The 17,868-nt window shown below is 34.3% G+C and overlaps 1 protein-coding gene across 5 annotated transcripts in view; it reads left to right on the top strand.

Moving 5' to 3' along the window:
- The window catches only part of LOC123674423 (neurexin-3), a 238,420-nt gene that overhangs the window by 165,912 nt on the left and 54,640 nt on the right, over positions 1–17,868 (top strand). For all 5 annotated transcript variants that reach the window (XR_006746660.1, XR_006746662.1, XR_006746661.1 and 2 more), the window contains exons 7-9: positions 1,493–1,645; positions 9,071–9,178; positions 11,008–11,200. Coding sequence is in view for 2 of the 5 variants with exons in the window: in XM_045609283.1 (XP_045465239.1) it covers positions 1,493–1,645; positions 9,071–9,178; positions 11,008–11,200 (454 nt within the window). In the remaining 3 variants the exon portion in view is untranslated. The remainder of the gene's footprint in view (positions 1–1,492; positions 1,646–9,070; positions 9,179–11,007; positions 11,201–17,868) is intronic.

Here is a 17,868-nt window from a genome sequence, read left to right as displayed (position 1 = left end):
ATTTAATGATACTTTTTTGTATACAGATTCCAACTATTTGAATGATCAAAAATGTCGAATTCACTTTGAAAAGAACAGATTTGTCATTTTAATGACAATTTAAATCGATTGCAATTTGACTTGACATTGAAAAATTCAGTATTTTCTTCCGATATTCTCACAGTAATCTTAATTTTTAGTGTGTTTCTGGATCAATATGAGATTTTATATGAAGCTCGAAATTGTCATTCCACATTTAAACGCAAAATTTCATCTTCCTTAATTCGCAGTTTCGAAATTATCAGGGAATTTCGTATTAACCCTGAAAATGTCAAGTCCTTAGATCCTTCAGTTCAGGAGTTATCATGTTTACGGATGAACAGAATGGACTAGTTTTCATTTTTTTTGTTAAGGATTAATTTTAAAAATTCAAGTAAAATGAAACAAAAATATGGAAGAATCATTGAAATATCTCTAGAAATGAAAAAGTTATGGGACTTTGAAGTTGCGCTTGGAAGAATAATTTCATAGTACGTGTAAGTGGCGTGACGTCACCCACTAGACGACTGGTATTCGCAGAGTGCTTACGAATTCATTGGTGTACAATCACTTGTGCCGCTCGTGTCGTATTTTGTTCGTTACACGATGGCTGAAATAACTTACTATATACATACATATAAATTACTTTTTTCTCTTTTTACTTTTTACTCCTCACATAAATATGTTTTGCCATTGATAGACTTCAACAATCAGTACTCAACTACAAAACTGTTTATGAAACGTTTTCTGAATAAATCATCGTGTTAAGTTGAACTATGATGAAGCAAACTCAAAAGTAGATACTTACTTGAAAATTTTAACTGCTTTTATTTCAGCACTGACATAAGATGGATTTGAAGAAAAAAACTCCATCACTGCAAATATATCTATTTTAGGCAAATTGTCACTTTGTCCTTTCACGAAGCCTTCTTCCATTATGGTGACATAAAAACAAAACTCGAGTTAAAACTACACTGTACAACTACAAACAGCGCGAGAGCCTTGGCGCGGCTGAGTATTTAAACGTGATGTATGGTGTAGCGATCACAGGCAAGTGCCGTGACGTCACAGACCAAAGACGTTCCGCGCTAAAATACGTAAATTTAAATAATCTATTTCTCAGTCATTTATTGATGGATTTTCAAATTTTTTTCACTGATTTATCAGTTTTGCTCTATATTTTAATTCTATTGTGTCAAATATATTATTATCAACATCACTAAACTAGTATATTGAATTTGAGCACGTTATAAGGGTTTAGATTTGTCGAAATGAGAAACAAGTGTTTGAGCATTCCAATTTTAGTTATTTGTCATATTTTGAATCAATGATTTCTCTGTCAAATTCACCTGGTTACCTCACCATATCTATTCTCGGATGTCGGATACACGTACAAGAAAATGGAGATATCTGAAATACCGATCAGAAATCGAATGTGACCAACCCAATAATCGACTTTGGTAATTGTTTCCAGGTTGAATTTGTGGCTGACACTTTGCGGTTGAATCTCTTGGAGTTGGGAAGATCAGGAAGTCATCTCATCTCCGTTATGGGTAGGCTAGACTACAAATGTCCTGCAGGTGAGACCCACGATCCAATCACGTTCACTACCAGGGAGTCGCATCTTGTGAGTATAAATCCTAAAATACATTTTATTGTTCGATAATACTTAAAGATAATAGCATTGTTTCAGAGGCTCTTAGAATTTCCATTATTTTCATTTTAGAGCTTTCATCTGACCTAATTTTTTCACTTCAGTGGAAAGTAGGACATCATTTAATTAATAAGGCAATGTGCACCGAATTTCATTTAGAATCCTTAAAATTAAAATCAAATATGTTTCAGTGAAGGATTATTTATCTTATTCCTACGTATAGAAATAGGGATCTCGGTATACACAATTATAATTGGCTAAGAACCCGTGGACGCCAGACTTACATCATAGTGTAAAAGCTGAAAGTTTCTGTACACAATGCCCCAAATAGGGTCTGGCAAATCGCAAATAAAATATTCAGATCATCGTGGCTTTGGTAGGTAGTTGCATAATATCGGGACCCAATTACGCCATAAGTATAAAAGCCTAATTGACAGACACTTTGGGTAATGGAAAGACCTTCGCAAGGCCATGTCGAAGTTTAGCCTTATGTCTAAGTGTGAATATAATATGCACACTACAGTAAAAGATCGCAGAGCAGATTATTTTCTGATTGGAAATGTGTAGTCTTGAGTAGTATAATAAGGCTAATTTAGAAATAACTTATGCTTAAAGTACATACACCAGTTGGTTACTTTTCTTAAATGCTGATATTCATTAATATTAAACACAAATTCATCAAAAATTGGTAATCAGTATTACCAGACAAATTTCGTGGATGACAATTACATCAGAATAGTTGAGAATGCATTTTGGGAGCAGAATTTTTGAAATAATCGACCAAACATTTTTTCATTCAGTACAGAAAAAACAACTTTGTTCGGGAAATGTATTTATTTACGAGATCACAGTGGTCCAAAGAATGTTTGAATAGAAGAAAGAATTATTGAAGTCATTCTGATCATTTAAAAACTATAACTATATGTATATGCTGATGAGTATTGCTCTTCTCTCATATACCTTTCCTTATTTTGTGTGTGATCAATTCTGAGGAACTGTGAGCACTGTTCTATCCCAGTTCAGTTCGAATTGTCCATTCTTCAGTTTGGTTTATGCTCTGTACTGTTAGTATAATGAGTGAAATATCCAATATGGTTTTCGTTATATATGTTTGAAGTAATCATATCTCATATAAATTAATTTGAAGATTAATTGTTGTTGGTTTTTCTTCACGACTTCGTGCCAACGATGTATACTAATATCTTGGATTATTAGTAGTCAGATCATTCAATTGTCTCCAATGTCTCCTTCGAGACTTTACAAGATTTGATTGATTCTTACTTGGTGAATAATCTTTATTCGTCATAAAATTCGGTTGAGTTGATTCTCAAGATATTGATTGTAGTGAGATTTTTATTGTGTCATACCTAAGTTCGTTGAAGTCCACTAGACTAACCTCTTAAATTTTTTTGTTGTTCGCTGTTGGTTTTCGGATGTCCGAACCCCCAATCCGAGAAAGGAATTTTCTGGTTCTGGGTATTCATCCAACCTTCACCATGGACTCAGGAATTACCAGTATCGTTGAAATACAGAAGATAACCAGTTTTCTAACTTGCACAATTTCTGAACCTATTAGTGGTATCACATACAACAAGCCAAACATTTTATCAGTGAAGTTCTCGTTCTCTGTAATTCATTCAGTATATTTGTAGTAGGTAATCTAACTAACAAATAGGTATGTAATTATTGAAGATACATAACTATAGATGGCTCTCATTATTGATTTGATTATGATCATCTCTATGAGAGAGATGCAATGCAAAATTTCTCATTTCTTTCTTAAAGTTCCATTTCGCGGTAACAAAAAGAAAGAAACAAAAATTTTCACTATTGATAAAATAGGTGTTTATTCTTTCGCGATAAGTATGTCGATTCAATTCATAACGAAAGTGAATTGCTAGGAACACTCACATGTCCCTAGGTCGAACTTTAATTAAACTATTCCACAAAGAGAAAGTTGAAAACTCTGGAATTCGGCAGTGAACTGTGATCTGTGAACACAAATCTGACAACACCAAACTTGACAGGCCGATCACAGTCAAGTTTGGATTATCGACAATTCCAACTGGTTTAGAACTCCTGGTAGGTTGATTCAACTATTCAACAACGTGAAATATCGTCTCCAAAATAACCTTTTCTATAACTATTAAACTATTCACCACCCACAACACATTTTTATGTAGATATTCTTATAGATCCCTATTCCGTGTCACTCAACATAAATGCTGCCCTACAAGATCATATCCCAGATTCGATTCGTGGTAGTCTTGAGGACCACTTGCGCCGTCGACCTACATCATCGACAGATGTTGGATACGCGTTTATTGTGTGGTGAATACGATGCAGGAATTTAATGCTAATTCGGCCATATTCGGGATCCTTTCCATTCCATTTCACGAATAACCCCCTCTCGAGGACATTCTGTGCATTGTCCGTCCACAGTACGGCAGTCCGCTATGTTACCGGCTACTTTTGAACATTCGCTCGCCGATCTTTCGAATTATTACCGCTCTAAGACTCCAACGAATGTCTGCTTTCTTTCTCCCCTTTTCTGTTCATTCGTGACGGATGGATCGTCTACGGATTCCAATCAGGGAAATGTTCATTTCTGAATTTCCATTCAATAGGAGCGTTTGTCGTGGACAAAAGGCGATTTCTATTCGTACTAAAAATCCCGGAAAAACCTCGTGTTCCCGATAAATGGAACGTGAAATATTGGATTGTATGAATGACAATTCGGATATTGTTTTCATCTCCGTTTGTTCAATTCAACTGATTAGCTGCTTTTATATGGCATGTTTCCTGTGCGTTCATGCGAAAAATTAAAGGGGATTTCCTGAGTATATCTGGACATTTGTATCTGTCAATTCAATCTCGAAAGTACCTACTTGGGGAATTGGATGTAATGAAAAATGGAAATATACAAACTAAGAAGAATTTGAAATGAAACAGATAGTTCGTTACTTCGTTAGAAGAATTCTGCTGTAATGAGTTCGAGTAAGGAAGTGTACAGTGCATCCCATTTTGGGTGGGACAGCCAGGTTTCTCGCTAGTTATTTAAGATAGAGCCTTGCAGTTTTCACGTTCCTGTCCTACATTTTCGTGAAACTCAAGTTGGTCTAATCAGATTTTGCATAACTGTTTCCGTTCAAGAGATACAGAGTGATTTTGGAAATTGATACTTTTCGGACCCACAAACCTATATTTTTCTTAATGGAACACCCTGTATATTATTACTTCGTTGGATTCGTAATTTTTTTTCCCTTCAAAATGATGTATGATACTATGTAGGTAGGATGTTCAAAAATATAAAAAAACACTAAAACATCAAATAATGATGGTTTTTTTGTTAATGGGCAATGGATTTCCCATATAAAAAAGAATCAATAATAATAATAATGATTCATTGCGATGACAGCTAGATCAGATTGGTTTTTTCTTCCCAATGCTTGCTTGATAAAACAATGCTGCCAAATGCATAGTAGCCATAATAACAACAAGAATGTTTGTATCATCAATGACCTACTACTCTTTAAAAATCAAAAGTAATAATCCTCTTATTGAAACTTGGGAAATTCATGACCCATTAACAAAAAAACCATCATTATTTGATGTTTTAGTGTTTTTTTATATTTCTGAACGTCCTACCCACATAGTATCATACATCATTTTGAAAGAAAAAAAAATTACGAATCCAACGAAGTAATAATATACAGGGTGTTCCATTAAGAAAAATATAGGTTTGTGTTGAATCTTCAAAACCATACACAAAAAAAAAATTGAGTACGCCACTGGATTCTACGCAGAATTCTGATTCAGGATGTAGTTTTTACCTCAGCATTATTTCTACTAACTTCGGAGATAAAGGAGGGGTCCGAAAAGTATCAATTTCCAAAATCGCCCTGTATCTCTTGAACGGAAACAGTTATGCCAAATCTGATTAGACCAACTTGAGTTTCACGAAAATGTAGGACAGGAACGTGAAAATCGCAAGGCTCTATCTTAAATAACTAGCGAGAAACCTGGCTGTCCCACCCAAAATGGGATGCACTGTACTCTGGAAAATGTTCTATTTTTGGTAACCTTATAATAATAATAATAATAATACAACTGTTGAATGTAATTCAACCTACAATTCAATTTTATCAATTCTGAAGCTCAATAAATTATTTTTCATAATCAACAAACTTTTACAAGTTCCAAGTTCCTGCGTGGATGCCGGCATTGGTTACACCTATTCCTTAGTCAGGTAATCCTGAAGAGTGAAGAGATCTAAGTCTTATTAGTATTTCGAAGATTTTTTCAAAGTTAATGGAGAAAAGCATGGCAGACCAATTTTCTGGGTATCTTGCAAGAAATATGGTTTTACTCAGTGTTCAGTTGTGTTTCCATTCAAGTTATAGTATCAGTAATGGTGATATTTTGTAGTCGATCGATAGCTCCGAATGTACGGCCTTATTTCTACTTGACTTCAATGAAGTTCTCGACACTGTAAAGCACGAATTTTTTTATGATCTTGTGAGGTATTTGGGGGAGTACTTCAATTATTCGAGCTCTCTGGGTGCTCCCAAGCGTAAAGTTAGATGATAAACTTCCTCGAGGTACGCATATGTTGAATGGTATCCCTCAAGGATCGGTTGTTGGGCCAATACTTTTTGTGATATACACGAGCCAGTTTTCAATATTAATTCTACATGGTAAGGAGATATATTTGCCGCCGATTACCAACTATATTTTGAGTTCTTCATGAATGGAATGGCTAATTTCAAAAAATAAATGAAGATTCAAATCGGTTAGTGAATATATCAGCTGAATATATCTTGAGGTTGAGAGGTCAGTTTTCGGAACCTACAGTAATAAACAAATTGTTGAAAACAATATCAAACCTAGGTACCCGTTCTTATGATTCCTCGCAAAATTTTAGAATTTTCTCATATAATTCCGAGCTCATAGCAATTTTGGGTAATTTTCTTACCTTTTTTCTCTCAATCAAATATTCAGTATTCAATCCTTGTTTTTTTTTTCAATTTTGTTCTTGAAATTCATGGTTCTGATTATGTGTTCAGCTTCCACACGAAGCATAAAATTGGTTTTGCGTAGCAACGTCCGAAATCTAAACTCTGTCGTTATTCTCACAGAAATATTGGATAATTTTCTTTCGATATTCTCCTCGTATGGAAATGATCCAGGTTATGCGATCCACGTGAATTTTACACAAAGCTTTAAATTGTCATTTTACATCTATATGCAAATTTCCATCTAGATTGCACGTTTAGTTTCGAAATTAGTAGGAACACAAAATTTCGAATTGCCATAGTTACAAAATCCCTTGTGAGATTTTGTCTATTGACGAACTTAATCGTGGCATTTGGGATCCAAGCTACTCTGCAAATCTAGTTTCTAGGTCCTTCCATTCAATAGTTATCGCGTTTACGATCAATCTAAGAAGAGAATCAAAATTTGTGACAGATTCGTCACAGACCATTTCTAATTCAAAATTCTGAAAATATAGACGTTGTAACTGAATCATATAGCGATTGGTTCTGAGAATAAGAGCTCTAAAAGTAATATTCAAGCATTATTACGAAACCACTGTTAAAATATTACTTTTTTTGCTAAAGAGAGAGGATTGGATGTAGTAACTTCCGAATTTTCATGACATGAAGTAAGAACACGAAGTTCGACAATATTTCGAGCATTTAATAACGTCCCGAAGGTAGCTACGAACTTATATTAAGAATAACCCGCCACATCGATCCAATCCAGTCATAACTCATTCCTTCAGGATATTTCGCAAAGGTCACCAGCCTTCTTGGCAATGCTTCTCCATGAATTTGAATGATAAATGACTTGCAATATCGTGTGGTCGTAAGTTCTGCAAATGAGGGTTTGTTCACCATCTCACTGGCAGGAGTAACTTATATTTCATGCGGGCCAGCTTTGAATAAAGTCGAATTAGGAGATGAAAAGTGGGCGGGTTGGTTCGACAACCCGTCTGGTCTGACGTTTTCAGAGTTCGTCAGTGCGAGTTAATGGGTGTTTTTCCGGAAAAAGTCGGCCCTTCGGGAAAACACAAATGGAATAATGAAATTCCACTCCGTAATTCCTTTATAGAGGAGATGATACAATATCTAACTGGGCTGAGCGTTGTAAGACCGTAATTATCTCTTTCACTAATTGAGATTAATATAATTGCATTGAAGGATTTATGATTCTTTAATCAGTAGTTTGCATTATTAATAATCCTATCATTATAACTTCAGTCAAATCATCCCTGAAATCACTGTGATTTTCATCATGATTCAGCATTTCCATTCTAGGACTCTTTAAAAACGGTAACGGCCTTGTATTATTAGTTATTCCTATTCTTCACATGAATCATTTTTATTTAATGACAATAATAATAATTCATTCGAGGGATTTTAAAATAGATCAGAAATAATTCATAATAAAACTAATATTTAAATACTTACCTGCGCTGAAGAGTCCTTTATGGTACTACTTTTTAGACTTCGTTACTTGACATTGCTGAAGAGTGCATATATGGTGTTACTTTCTTAAGAAGTGATAAATGAGGTTTTCATATACAGGGTGAGTCTTTCACTTGTACATATATTTCAACCGAATTTAACTCAAAGTACCTAACTGTAATACAGATCCGACCCAAAGAAATTTGGATAAGGGTCAAAACCACCTGGAAATCAACTTTGAATGACATCGTATGATATATCGTTGAATTCAGCGTTAAAAGTTATTCCGGAAAGTGTCATAAAATATGCAGGTCCGTATTGAAAATAATGAGGTTGAGGGTGGCCCAGGGAGTACGAAACGTTCGATACGAAATCTGATTACGTCAAATTGAGGATAATTTACTGTCGAATAAAAAATTCCCTGAAACATTTCTTGATAATATTTGAGATAAAGTGGGAAAAAAAGAAAAATCTGAATGACAGAATTTACTTTTCCTATGATATCTCAATAACCGGCCCTGATAATCTCGATTTGTTTGAACTGCTAGACAATGCTCCTATGAATGCAACTTTTTCTCCATTTGACAGACCTTCTAACTCTAATGGTTTAAAAGTTACCAATACAATCCCATTGAAAAAGTGGCCACCCTATATATTGTAAGGGAAATCTTTTCGAACAAGATTATCAAGAAAGAAAGCTCAACAGAATCACCATATCTCAATAAAAAAAATCGCCCAAATCATATTGTCTCCACGGTTTTCCATCCATTCCACTCCAGGCTCCACGCTCCCGTAGATTCTTAATCGTCTTTCTGATCCACCTGAGTTGATTTCGAATGATTAATAGAGCATTTATGGCCCCGAAACAAGACTCTCACTCTAGATGGCCGTTCGGAGTAGAAACATTCATCAGAGGTATTTATTGCAGATCTTGCCACCGTGGAACGCCAAGAAGACGGGAAATATTTCCTTCAAGTTCCGCACCAACGAGGCTAATGGTCTAATCTTGTTTAATGGTGGAGTGAGACCGCCAAGGGTAAGTGCATCGAGATTTTCTATATGAATTATTGCCTTTCGAATCGAAAGATCGAGGTGAGAGAGTCCATCGAAAAAAAAAAACGTTGTTTTTTAGAAGAATGGCTCCTACTCAATACTATGGTTCGCATCGTATTTCACGTTATATAGTGTGTTCTTAAGTTGAAGGACCATTCAAAAATCAGAGATTTCTTGAAAAATTATGAGAATAGATAGATAGATAGATAAATAACTTTATTTCAAATGATATTTCTCACATAAGAAAAACACAAAATGAAACAGTGTCCTAAATAAATTCCTAATAATAAAAGTACTATAGACATTGGCCCACCAACGCTTTGTTTGCGAGATCCAAGGTGCAAGGTGTAGTCCTAATTTTCTTGTAATAATTATTCGAGTTTATGATCATGATCAATTTTCTCCAGAATTTCGAGACAATGTTTGAAATTTTTTTCTCGAAATCAGTAAAAAAATACAATTAAACTACAAGAGACCAAAACTAATAGTACTAAATCAGATTTCAATTTGACAATTTATCAAAGTACAATGATCCACAAAACAAAAGTTCAAGGGGTACTGTCCCAGAAAAATATCACCCTGTAAATTTGTAATCAAAATTCTCATAACATGTGATGTGAACTCTAAATTGAACGATTCCTCCCAAATTAAATTTGAATTTATGGTGAAATATAGATTTTTTTGAGAAAAAAATTTGACAAAAAAATCGAATTTTAATTTAGAAATCTTGAAAACGAAGGATTTGCGGGTACATATTCATAGTACTTATTTTTCTTAAAATTAATCGAGGAATCTCTCCTTGAACCTCCAATTTAGGAACAGCCTGTATATGTATTTTTTTCATTGTTATAATAACAATTTGTTCAACCTAAACAATTGTTTAGGGCGTAGACAACCATTTCATGTTTTCAAATCAGAAAATGAGGATCATCCTCGTCTGAATGAGCTATATAGAAATTAATATTAATGGCTCGTTGACACGGTGCGAGAAACCACGTGCGTGAAGGCCTCGAATCGTATTCGCATTCGAGCTCGAACCGTGTATACCAACCACGCGCGTGGTCAGTGTCACCACGTGCGTGCTCGAACGGGTATTATGCAGGTTTATTAGTTGGCGTTCGAGATTCGTGGTAGAACGTTGTTGATTGCTAAATTGAACACCTTGTAGTACCGAATTCATTCTTGCAACTGAAAGCTCGAATCGTGTCAACCAATTTCACGAATGTTCTTTCGAGATGCGAGTCACGAATGCTCTTCACGCACGTGGTTTCACGCGTTCGAGCTCGCACCGTGTCAACGAGCCATAATTAATTTTTTTCTCCTTTCCATTCATCAAAGCAAGTTAAAAATGCAAAACACATTAACATTCTATTTGAATTGAATTTCTGTTATGCATATAAGAGATTTATTCACAGGATGGCAGCTACATTGCAGAGTTAGCATCCTTTGAGTATTTTCTAAAATAAAATTTCATTTCTGGAACTAATTCATACAAGTCTGTAGGGACTATGTTTTTGGTGAAATTTCGTTACTTTGGTCTCTGTTGGATGAAATCTTGGATTGATTAATTTTATTTATTTATCTTTACTTTTACTTACCAACCAAGAGAGATCTAAAAATTTCATAAACAAAATCTTTAAATCAGTTATTTCTTTCTGTGTAATTTTTTTCAAAAAAATCTGCAACTTCTTCGAGTATTATATTTCAATGAAATACTGATGGAGTATATATTTTTCATTCCATACTGAAGTATTTTCCATCAATTTCGTGTGAATCATAGTGGTTTTTCCATAAAAATAATTCTGGTTCCAGGTGGATTTGTTCTCAATAGAAATCTACAATGGACACATCTACATCCATCTAGATTTGGGTTCGGGGGCAGTCAAACAGAGGGGATCTCGAAGAAGAATCGATGATGGTTCATGGCATGAGGTATCCTTTAGGAGAAATGGAAGAGATGCAAGAATCACCGTCGATGGATTCCACACTGACTTCAAAACTCCAGGTGAATATCTATAACTAATTCGGACTGTCCTAATAGTTGAGTCGGGTGGAGGATAGTTTGATAGCTAAATTACTCGCTACTTCCAAATATCGTTCGCACTTTAGTTCTCTTGATGAATTTCCAATATCATAGACAACGTAAAGATACCCAAATATGTGCTATTTTGAAAATTAGAAAATTATAAGCCTGCCTCTTCTCGCTACTGGATGTAGTTTGGGGACATTCCCACATATATTTAGAGTCGAAAAATTAACTATTTTGAAATGATCCCAGAAGAAATTATATTATAATGGGGAACAATTCCGCCCACAATATCTCGTGAGTAAAAAAAGCTGAGTTGACAATCCACAGATTCATAATTGAGTCAAAGGTTGAATCTTTTCCATATTCATATGAGCATAAATATATTTCCACATACGAACGAAAATATTCCAACAAAATCAAATATTTGGGTCCTAACTTCGGAAAATGACACATTGATAATTAAAAGAGTTCAAGTGCCTTAATTTCATACAAAAAGTCAATTAACGATCTAGGAGGTAGGTAATCAATCATTTGTTACAGCGCTCCATAACAACGCAATTATAAAAAATCAAAATAACTCCCTAAACATTGAAAAAATATAAAATTATCCAGCTTTACAATTTCAGCTCAACCAGATTTACAATTTTCATTTAACATCAAAACCTCCCAAAATGAACAAAAAATATTCATTAAACTCTAAATATTCTAATTACAGACTCGACAAAAATAAACTAAAAAACATCTTGAAAAGAGCTTTTGAGCTCTCATTCGTTATACACCGTGACACAGAACACTATATGAGATCTCATTAATTATGATGGCGCCTTCTATATTTTAGGAATTGACAATAATTTCACAATTCACAATTCAAGAGTTGTTCGAGATTTTATGAATTTATGTTTTACGTAGAGTCCTCAGCCGATTTCAATAGAATTTATTATAGTGTTTCATATTCGGATTCTAGATAGTCCCATATAAATTTGAGATTTTCGAAATATCGAAAAATCTTGAAATATTATAATTTCCATGACTATACCTATTAACTCAAGTGGGTTTTACTAGTTATATTTTTATCGAATTTTGCTCTTTCCGAAATTACGATAATTCAAAATTGGAAACCCTAAACCTTTTTCGGAATTAATTAATTTATTGAATTATTTTACAGGGTGGGCAAATTTCGATGTTTTAGCACTACAACTTTCAAACCAGAGGAGATAGACAAAATCTGATACCCCCTTCTCGGTCTCTTTTTCTGAGAAACTAACAAAAGTAGTATTCATTTTTGGCCACCTTCTTTTGTTTTCCAGTTATAAGCGAAAATCGGAAACATGGCGATATCGAAAAACATTTATATCTCCGCTAATACTGATGATAGAGCTCTAAAATTAAAACATTATACAGGCACTTTTTTACGCATAATCCAGTGGCGTGCTCATATTCTCAAAAGGGTTTTTAATTACGAAGCTATGACTCAAAGTTAGGTTTTTTCAAATAGAAACACCAAATTTTTGTGCCATTTTTTGAAAGCTTAAATTTTCCTGATTTCAAAAATATATAACATTGTATGGTTTGTATTAATATAAATAGTAGAAAATGGTCAAAAACCTCTTTTTACCTAAGAGTCTCAATATTTCTATGGTTTCAACTGTTGATGAGCACAGAAAAATTGAGCTTTCTATAACAAGAGCAGTGTCATTCCGTCAATCTGATTATTTCTATGCTTTTCACTAATTTCAACAAAATTCGAATCTAGATTTATTTTATAAAAAAAGTTTCGAAACTGACCTCGTAGAAAATTTCCTAGGTAGCTTGAACACAGTTTCAAATATCAATGACACTGCTCTTGTTATAGGAAGCTCAATTTTTCTGTGCTCATCAACAGTTGAAACCATAGAAATATTGAGACTCTTAGGTAAAAAAAGGTTTTTCACCATTTTCCGGAATGACACTGCTCTTGTTATAGAAAGCTATATTTTTGTGCTCATCAAGAGAAACTTAGGTAAAAAATGGTTTTTAACCATTTTCTATTATTTATATTGATACGAATCATACGATATTATATATTTTTGAAATCAGGAAAAATTAAGTTCTCAAAAAATGGCACAGAAATCTAGTGTTCCCATCTGAAAAAAACATAACTTTGGGTCATAGCTTCGTAATTAAAAACCCTTTTGAAAATATGAGCACGCCACTGGATTCTTCGTAAAAAAAGTGCCTGTATAATGTTTTAATATCAGAGCTCTATCATCAGTATTAGCGGAGATATAAATGTTTTTCGATATCGCCATTTTTCCCATTTTCGCTTATAACTGGAAAACAAAAGAAGGTGGACAAAAACGAATACTACCCTTGTTAGTTTCTCAGATGAAGAGACCGAGAAGGGGGTATCAGATTTTGTCTATCGCCTCTGGTTTAAAAGTTGTAGTGCTAAAACATCGAAATTTGCCACCCTGTACACCTGAGTATTTAAGAGTGAAATCATACTCAAAATATTCAGATATATTTTCCAGTTCGAAATCTGAATCAAATTCAATCTAAGTATTCCTACATTCTAAAACAACTGTCCTTTTATCTAGGTGCACACAAAATTTCCACCCAGATGTGAGACCTACTTCAGGATATAAACCGAAATGAGCTTCAATACAAAGAATACTGAATACCGATTTCCCAATATGCGCACGCGAATCTGAGCTATTTATTACCCAAGTGCAGTCAGTATCAGAAATGTCTGGCATTGGGGCTGTGTCTCAATATGCGCTCGGGCTTACACCAAGGCCCAACCAACCGATGTTTTGATCAGTTGAACATATTGAACCAATCGAAACTTTTAAATTTAGATCACGTGATTTGGTTTCCCTTACATTGGTTGTAATAAAAACATCTTATCCTCTCCCTAATCTTCTCTTTAATGTTGGAGACTAATGAGACTATACTCCGCACTGCTTGACATATATGTATTGGATCATTGGTTTGATCGTATGGTGAAGTGTATTAATCTTCAAGAGGAATATTTGTAGATGCAATAAATCCATTCAAATGATAACTATAGTGTGTTTTCCCATCCATTCCCGAAATATGAAAGGCAAACCTCATATTGCAGTAGCCATCGTATGAAAATTGAGTGTTTGATTTTCAGCTACTTCATTATATGGATTTCATAGTTCTATAACCATTCGTACAACTAAATGTGCGTTGTGCCATTCCTTTATATGTAGAAGTTGCTATCTGCAGCTAACAAACATATAATTCACTCTTCGTAGCATATTGTAGGGACGAAACCACAATTTCCCCAATTATCTCGAAAACATAATAGAGTAGCAGGAAACTGAATTAATTACTTGAATAAAGATATTCATATCCCACTGAAGTTGATTGGATTTCATTCACCCCTAATTAGATACGTTTTGTGTACACAGTTGAATAATTCATCTAGTCCGTTTCTGTCGAGAGAATATATGTGGAGAAAAGGATGTTTCATACCAATGCGTCAATATTCAATATTCCCAATCAAGCTTGTTTGGCAGCGACCACTGATCAGAAATCGACGGTGGAATTCAGAAAATTATTACTGAAAATTTCAAGTTACTTTGATGCTACCCAAGAATATTACTTTCATAGAGAAGATCTCTTTCTTATTGTTTTTGAAGTTTTGAAGTTGCGATAGTTGGATATGGTGGAAGAGAATAGAATTTGCCTAAAACTCTAATGACTATTCCCCAAAAAAATTTCAACCAATCATATCAACGCATATGATACAAATCACTTAGCAAAGAACCAAAATTTTTGAATATCAATGCAGTTTAAGAATATCCGAGTATTTGCACATGTGCTTTATAGATGTGAATATTTTTGTGAATATTTTTGTGAAGTTTTAAACCATCAACACTCATTGATAAGAAAGACCTATTCATCTAAAATTAATAATTTTTCGTTTTGTATTATTTCTTCCTACAATAAAAATTGAGTGATCTTTTTTCGAGAAAAAGTCCTTCATATACCTCTCGTGCTTGCCAAGTTATCGAATATTTTCCCTCCTGTACTTCGTGCCGTTGGGAAAATATTCGAGTATTTGGTAAGCACTTAGGATATAACTACTGAATATCAATTCAGCGTCAAAAAAATATCCAGGTATTTCAAGGGTGCTTCATATGAATATTGTTGTGACGTTTCAATTCATCGAAAACCTATTTGTATGGAAGTCCCTCACAGTAATAAACATAGATAGAGGGAGCATATGTCATTTTCAGTAAGCGAATTTCGTCTCCAACATGAACTATTTTGACATGAAACTCGCAGAAATGAAAATATATCAGTGATGCGATATTTCACTCAATTCACGAGTTTCTCCACAAACAACGCACTTCTTATGTCCCATAAAATGCATCAACGTTTCATATTAACTCGAAATATATTGGAATAAATACCTAACAAATATATCCGAAATTCAGAAAACAAGCTTCAAGCGCGCTAATTTTTCCTGAAAATTTCATCTTTTTGGCGTGAAGGGAAAAGAAATAGCTGAAAATTCAAGACGAAAAACAGTTTTTTGTGAATAACTCAGAAAATATCCACTTTAGGGCAAGGGTGTGATGCATACACTCACATTATTTTTTAACGTAGATTCAATATCTGCCATAAAAAGATGGGGTTCTAATCTGAAAAAATTGATTTTTCACGATTTTGTCATCCCTAACTTTGAAAGCGATTTTTTCACCCCCTGTATCATGAATCGCGATTTCGATTTTTAAAGTGGATACATCAATCTTACATCTTGAAAAATCCCAAAAATGAAAATTTTCCATCCAAAAACCTCGAAGTTATTCTTGTTTCAGCGGAGCTCTATTTTCGATTTTTTTTTCGAATTTTCCCGCTCAGAGAGAATTTTCCAACCAAAACTGAAAAATGTTACATCAAAATAAATTGAAATTTTCTAAGGAATCTATTTCTGCAATAAAAAAATGGTGTTCTAATTTGAAAAACGGAAGTTGACGTCATTTCCGGAAAAACCGGGGGTGCTCATGCCTTGAAAATATTTTAGATTTCATCAGCATCGTGAAATACTTATAAGTGCTGAATTTCATGAAAATACGTTCAGTAGTTTCCCGTATAAATATGGATGAGGTTCCACGTGAAAGACCCTGTATACTTAATGAACTAAAATCAGTGAGTTTACTAGTAAATCAAAGAATTTCAAAACCAAAGGTTTGAATCTACCAAAAATATGTAGCTTTTTGTCCAGAATATGTAATCAATTGTAGCTGATTTCAGACATGCAAAAAAACAAAATGATCAGTTAAAGCTATACTGGTGCGCATTCAGTTGCAACAATACCCGATAATTCTTTACCTCATCGAGTTTTATATAATCAGAAAAATTGTGGAATCATACTGTTATTCACAAGAACTCGATCATAGGATCCGAATCCAGTTGTCATTTCAAAAAAATTCATTATTTACTCAATGGGTAACCACAAACATACGTGATCCATGTTTGGATGTTTGTTAGTACTGATGATCAATACGCAACGTCAATATTTGCTAATTAGGCAAGCAAATACATCGCAACAGGAGTTTTGAAGAAGTATGATATTATAGGTACACACGTTCGAATATACATCATTATACCTCGCTTCAGAAATATGTGGTGTAAGCTCTCTAGATATATTTTGAACCGGAAAACATTTCCATTTACGTTTCGCATATTTCACGGATCACCAACATATACATCTAATTTCCCTCTTTCAATCAAGCTTATTACTCTACCTCCTTTGATGATTATGTTTCTCCCTGAGCACTAATCAAAAAAGGAATACCTCTCTCTGTTCGAATACCCTGTGACATTTATCTCTCTCAACTGAAGGACTCCGCTTATTTATCAACTGAACTCACTCCTTTGCTGATTTTATGCTAAATAATTCAATTGGTTATCTGTCTTGTGATGCTCCACATCAAATAATTCAACTAACGAAGATCTCGATCCACTATGTTGCAACATCGAATGCGTAGATGGAAAATTTCACTCGAACGGTTCCAAACGTTTATTTTTGGTTGCAATAATAAATTAGAACGGATTTAAATAATTTGAAGAGAGGTAATGTGGTAGCAAACATTTGATTCGGTTCCAGTTTGTGTAAGCCCGTTCCAATAAAACATTCGTTGTTAAATAATTGAGCATATACACTGCGCAAAAGAATTAACGCACATTATGGAAATCTCAAATTTATTCTACAGCTGAAGGTGTTCTCAATGATAATTATTTTTATGAGAATGATGCATGCATATGTTATCAACTTTCAACGTTCTTCCTCAATACAGATGTTTTTTCCCAGCAGGAATAAAAAAAGATGAGATTATCGGATTTTGAATGTATTGGCTCCATTCTGAAATCAGTTGTTCTCGATCAATTCTAGTGTTCAATAGTTTTTCTTTCGTTTGATTTTCTACACTCGATCACTATGCAACGCGAAACACGCAATTTGACCCAAGAGGAATGTGCCCAAGCGGTAGTTTTGCGAGAAGAAGGGTGGACATACACTAGAATTGCAGAAAGGTTTGGACTTTCCCATACAAGTGTGTCCAGAATGTTGCAGCGATTCAGGGAGACAGGTTTGAATGCCCGAAGACCAGGACAGGGTAGACCACGGG

The sequence above is a fragment of the Harmonia axyridis genome, chromosome 1 (assembly GCF_914767665.1).
Source record: "Harmonia axyridis chromosome 1, icHarAxyr1.1, whole genome shotgun sequence".
NCBI lineage: Eukaryota > Metazoa > Arthropoda > Insecta > Coleoptera > Coccinellidae > Harmonia > Harmonia axyridis.
The sequence above is the reverse complement of the archived record's forward strand: the minus strand, read 5'-3'. Positions and strand labels throughout refer to the sequence as shown.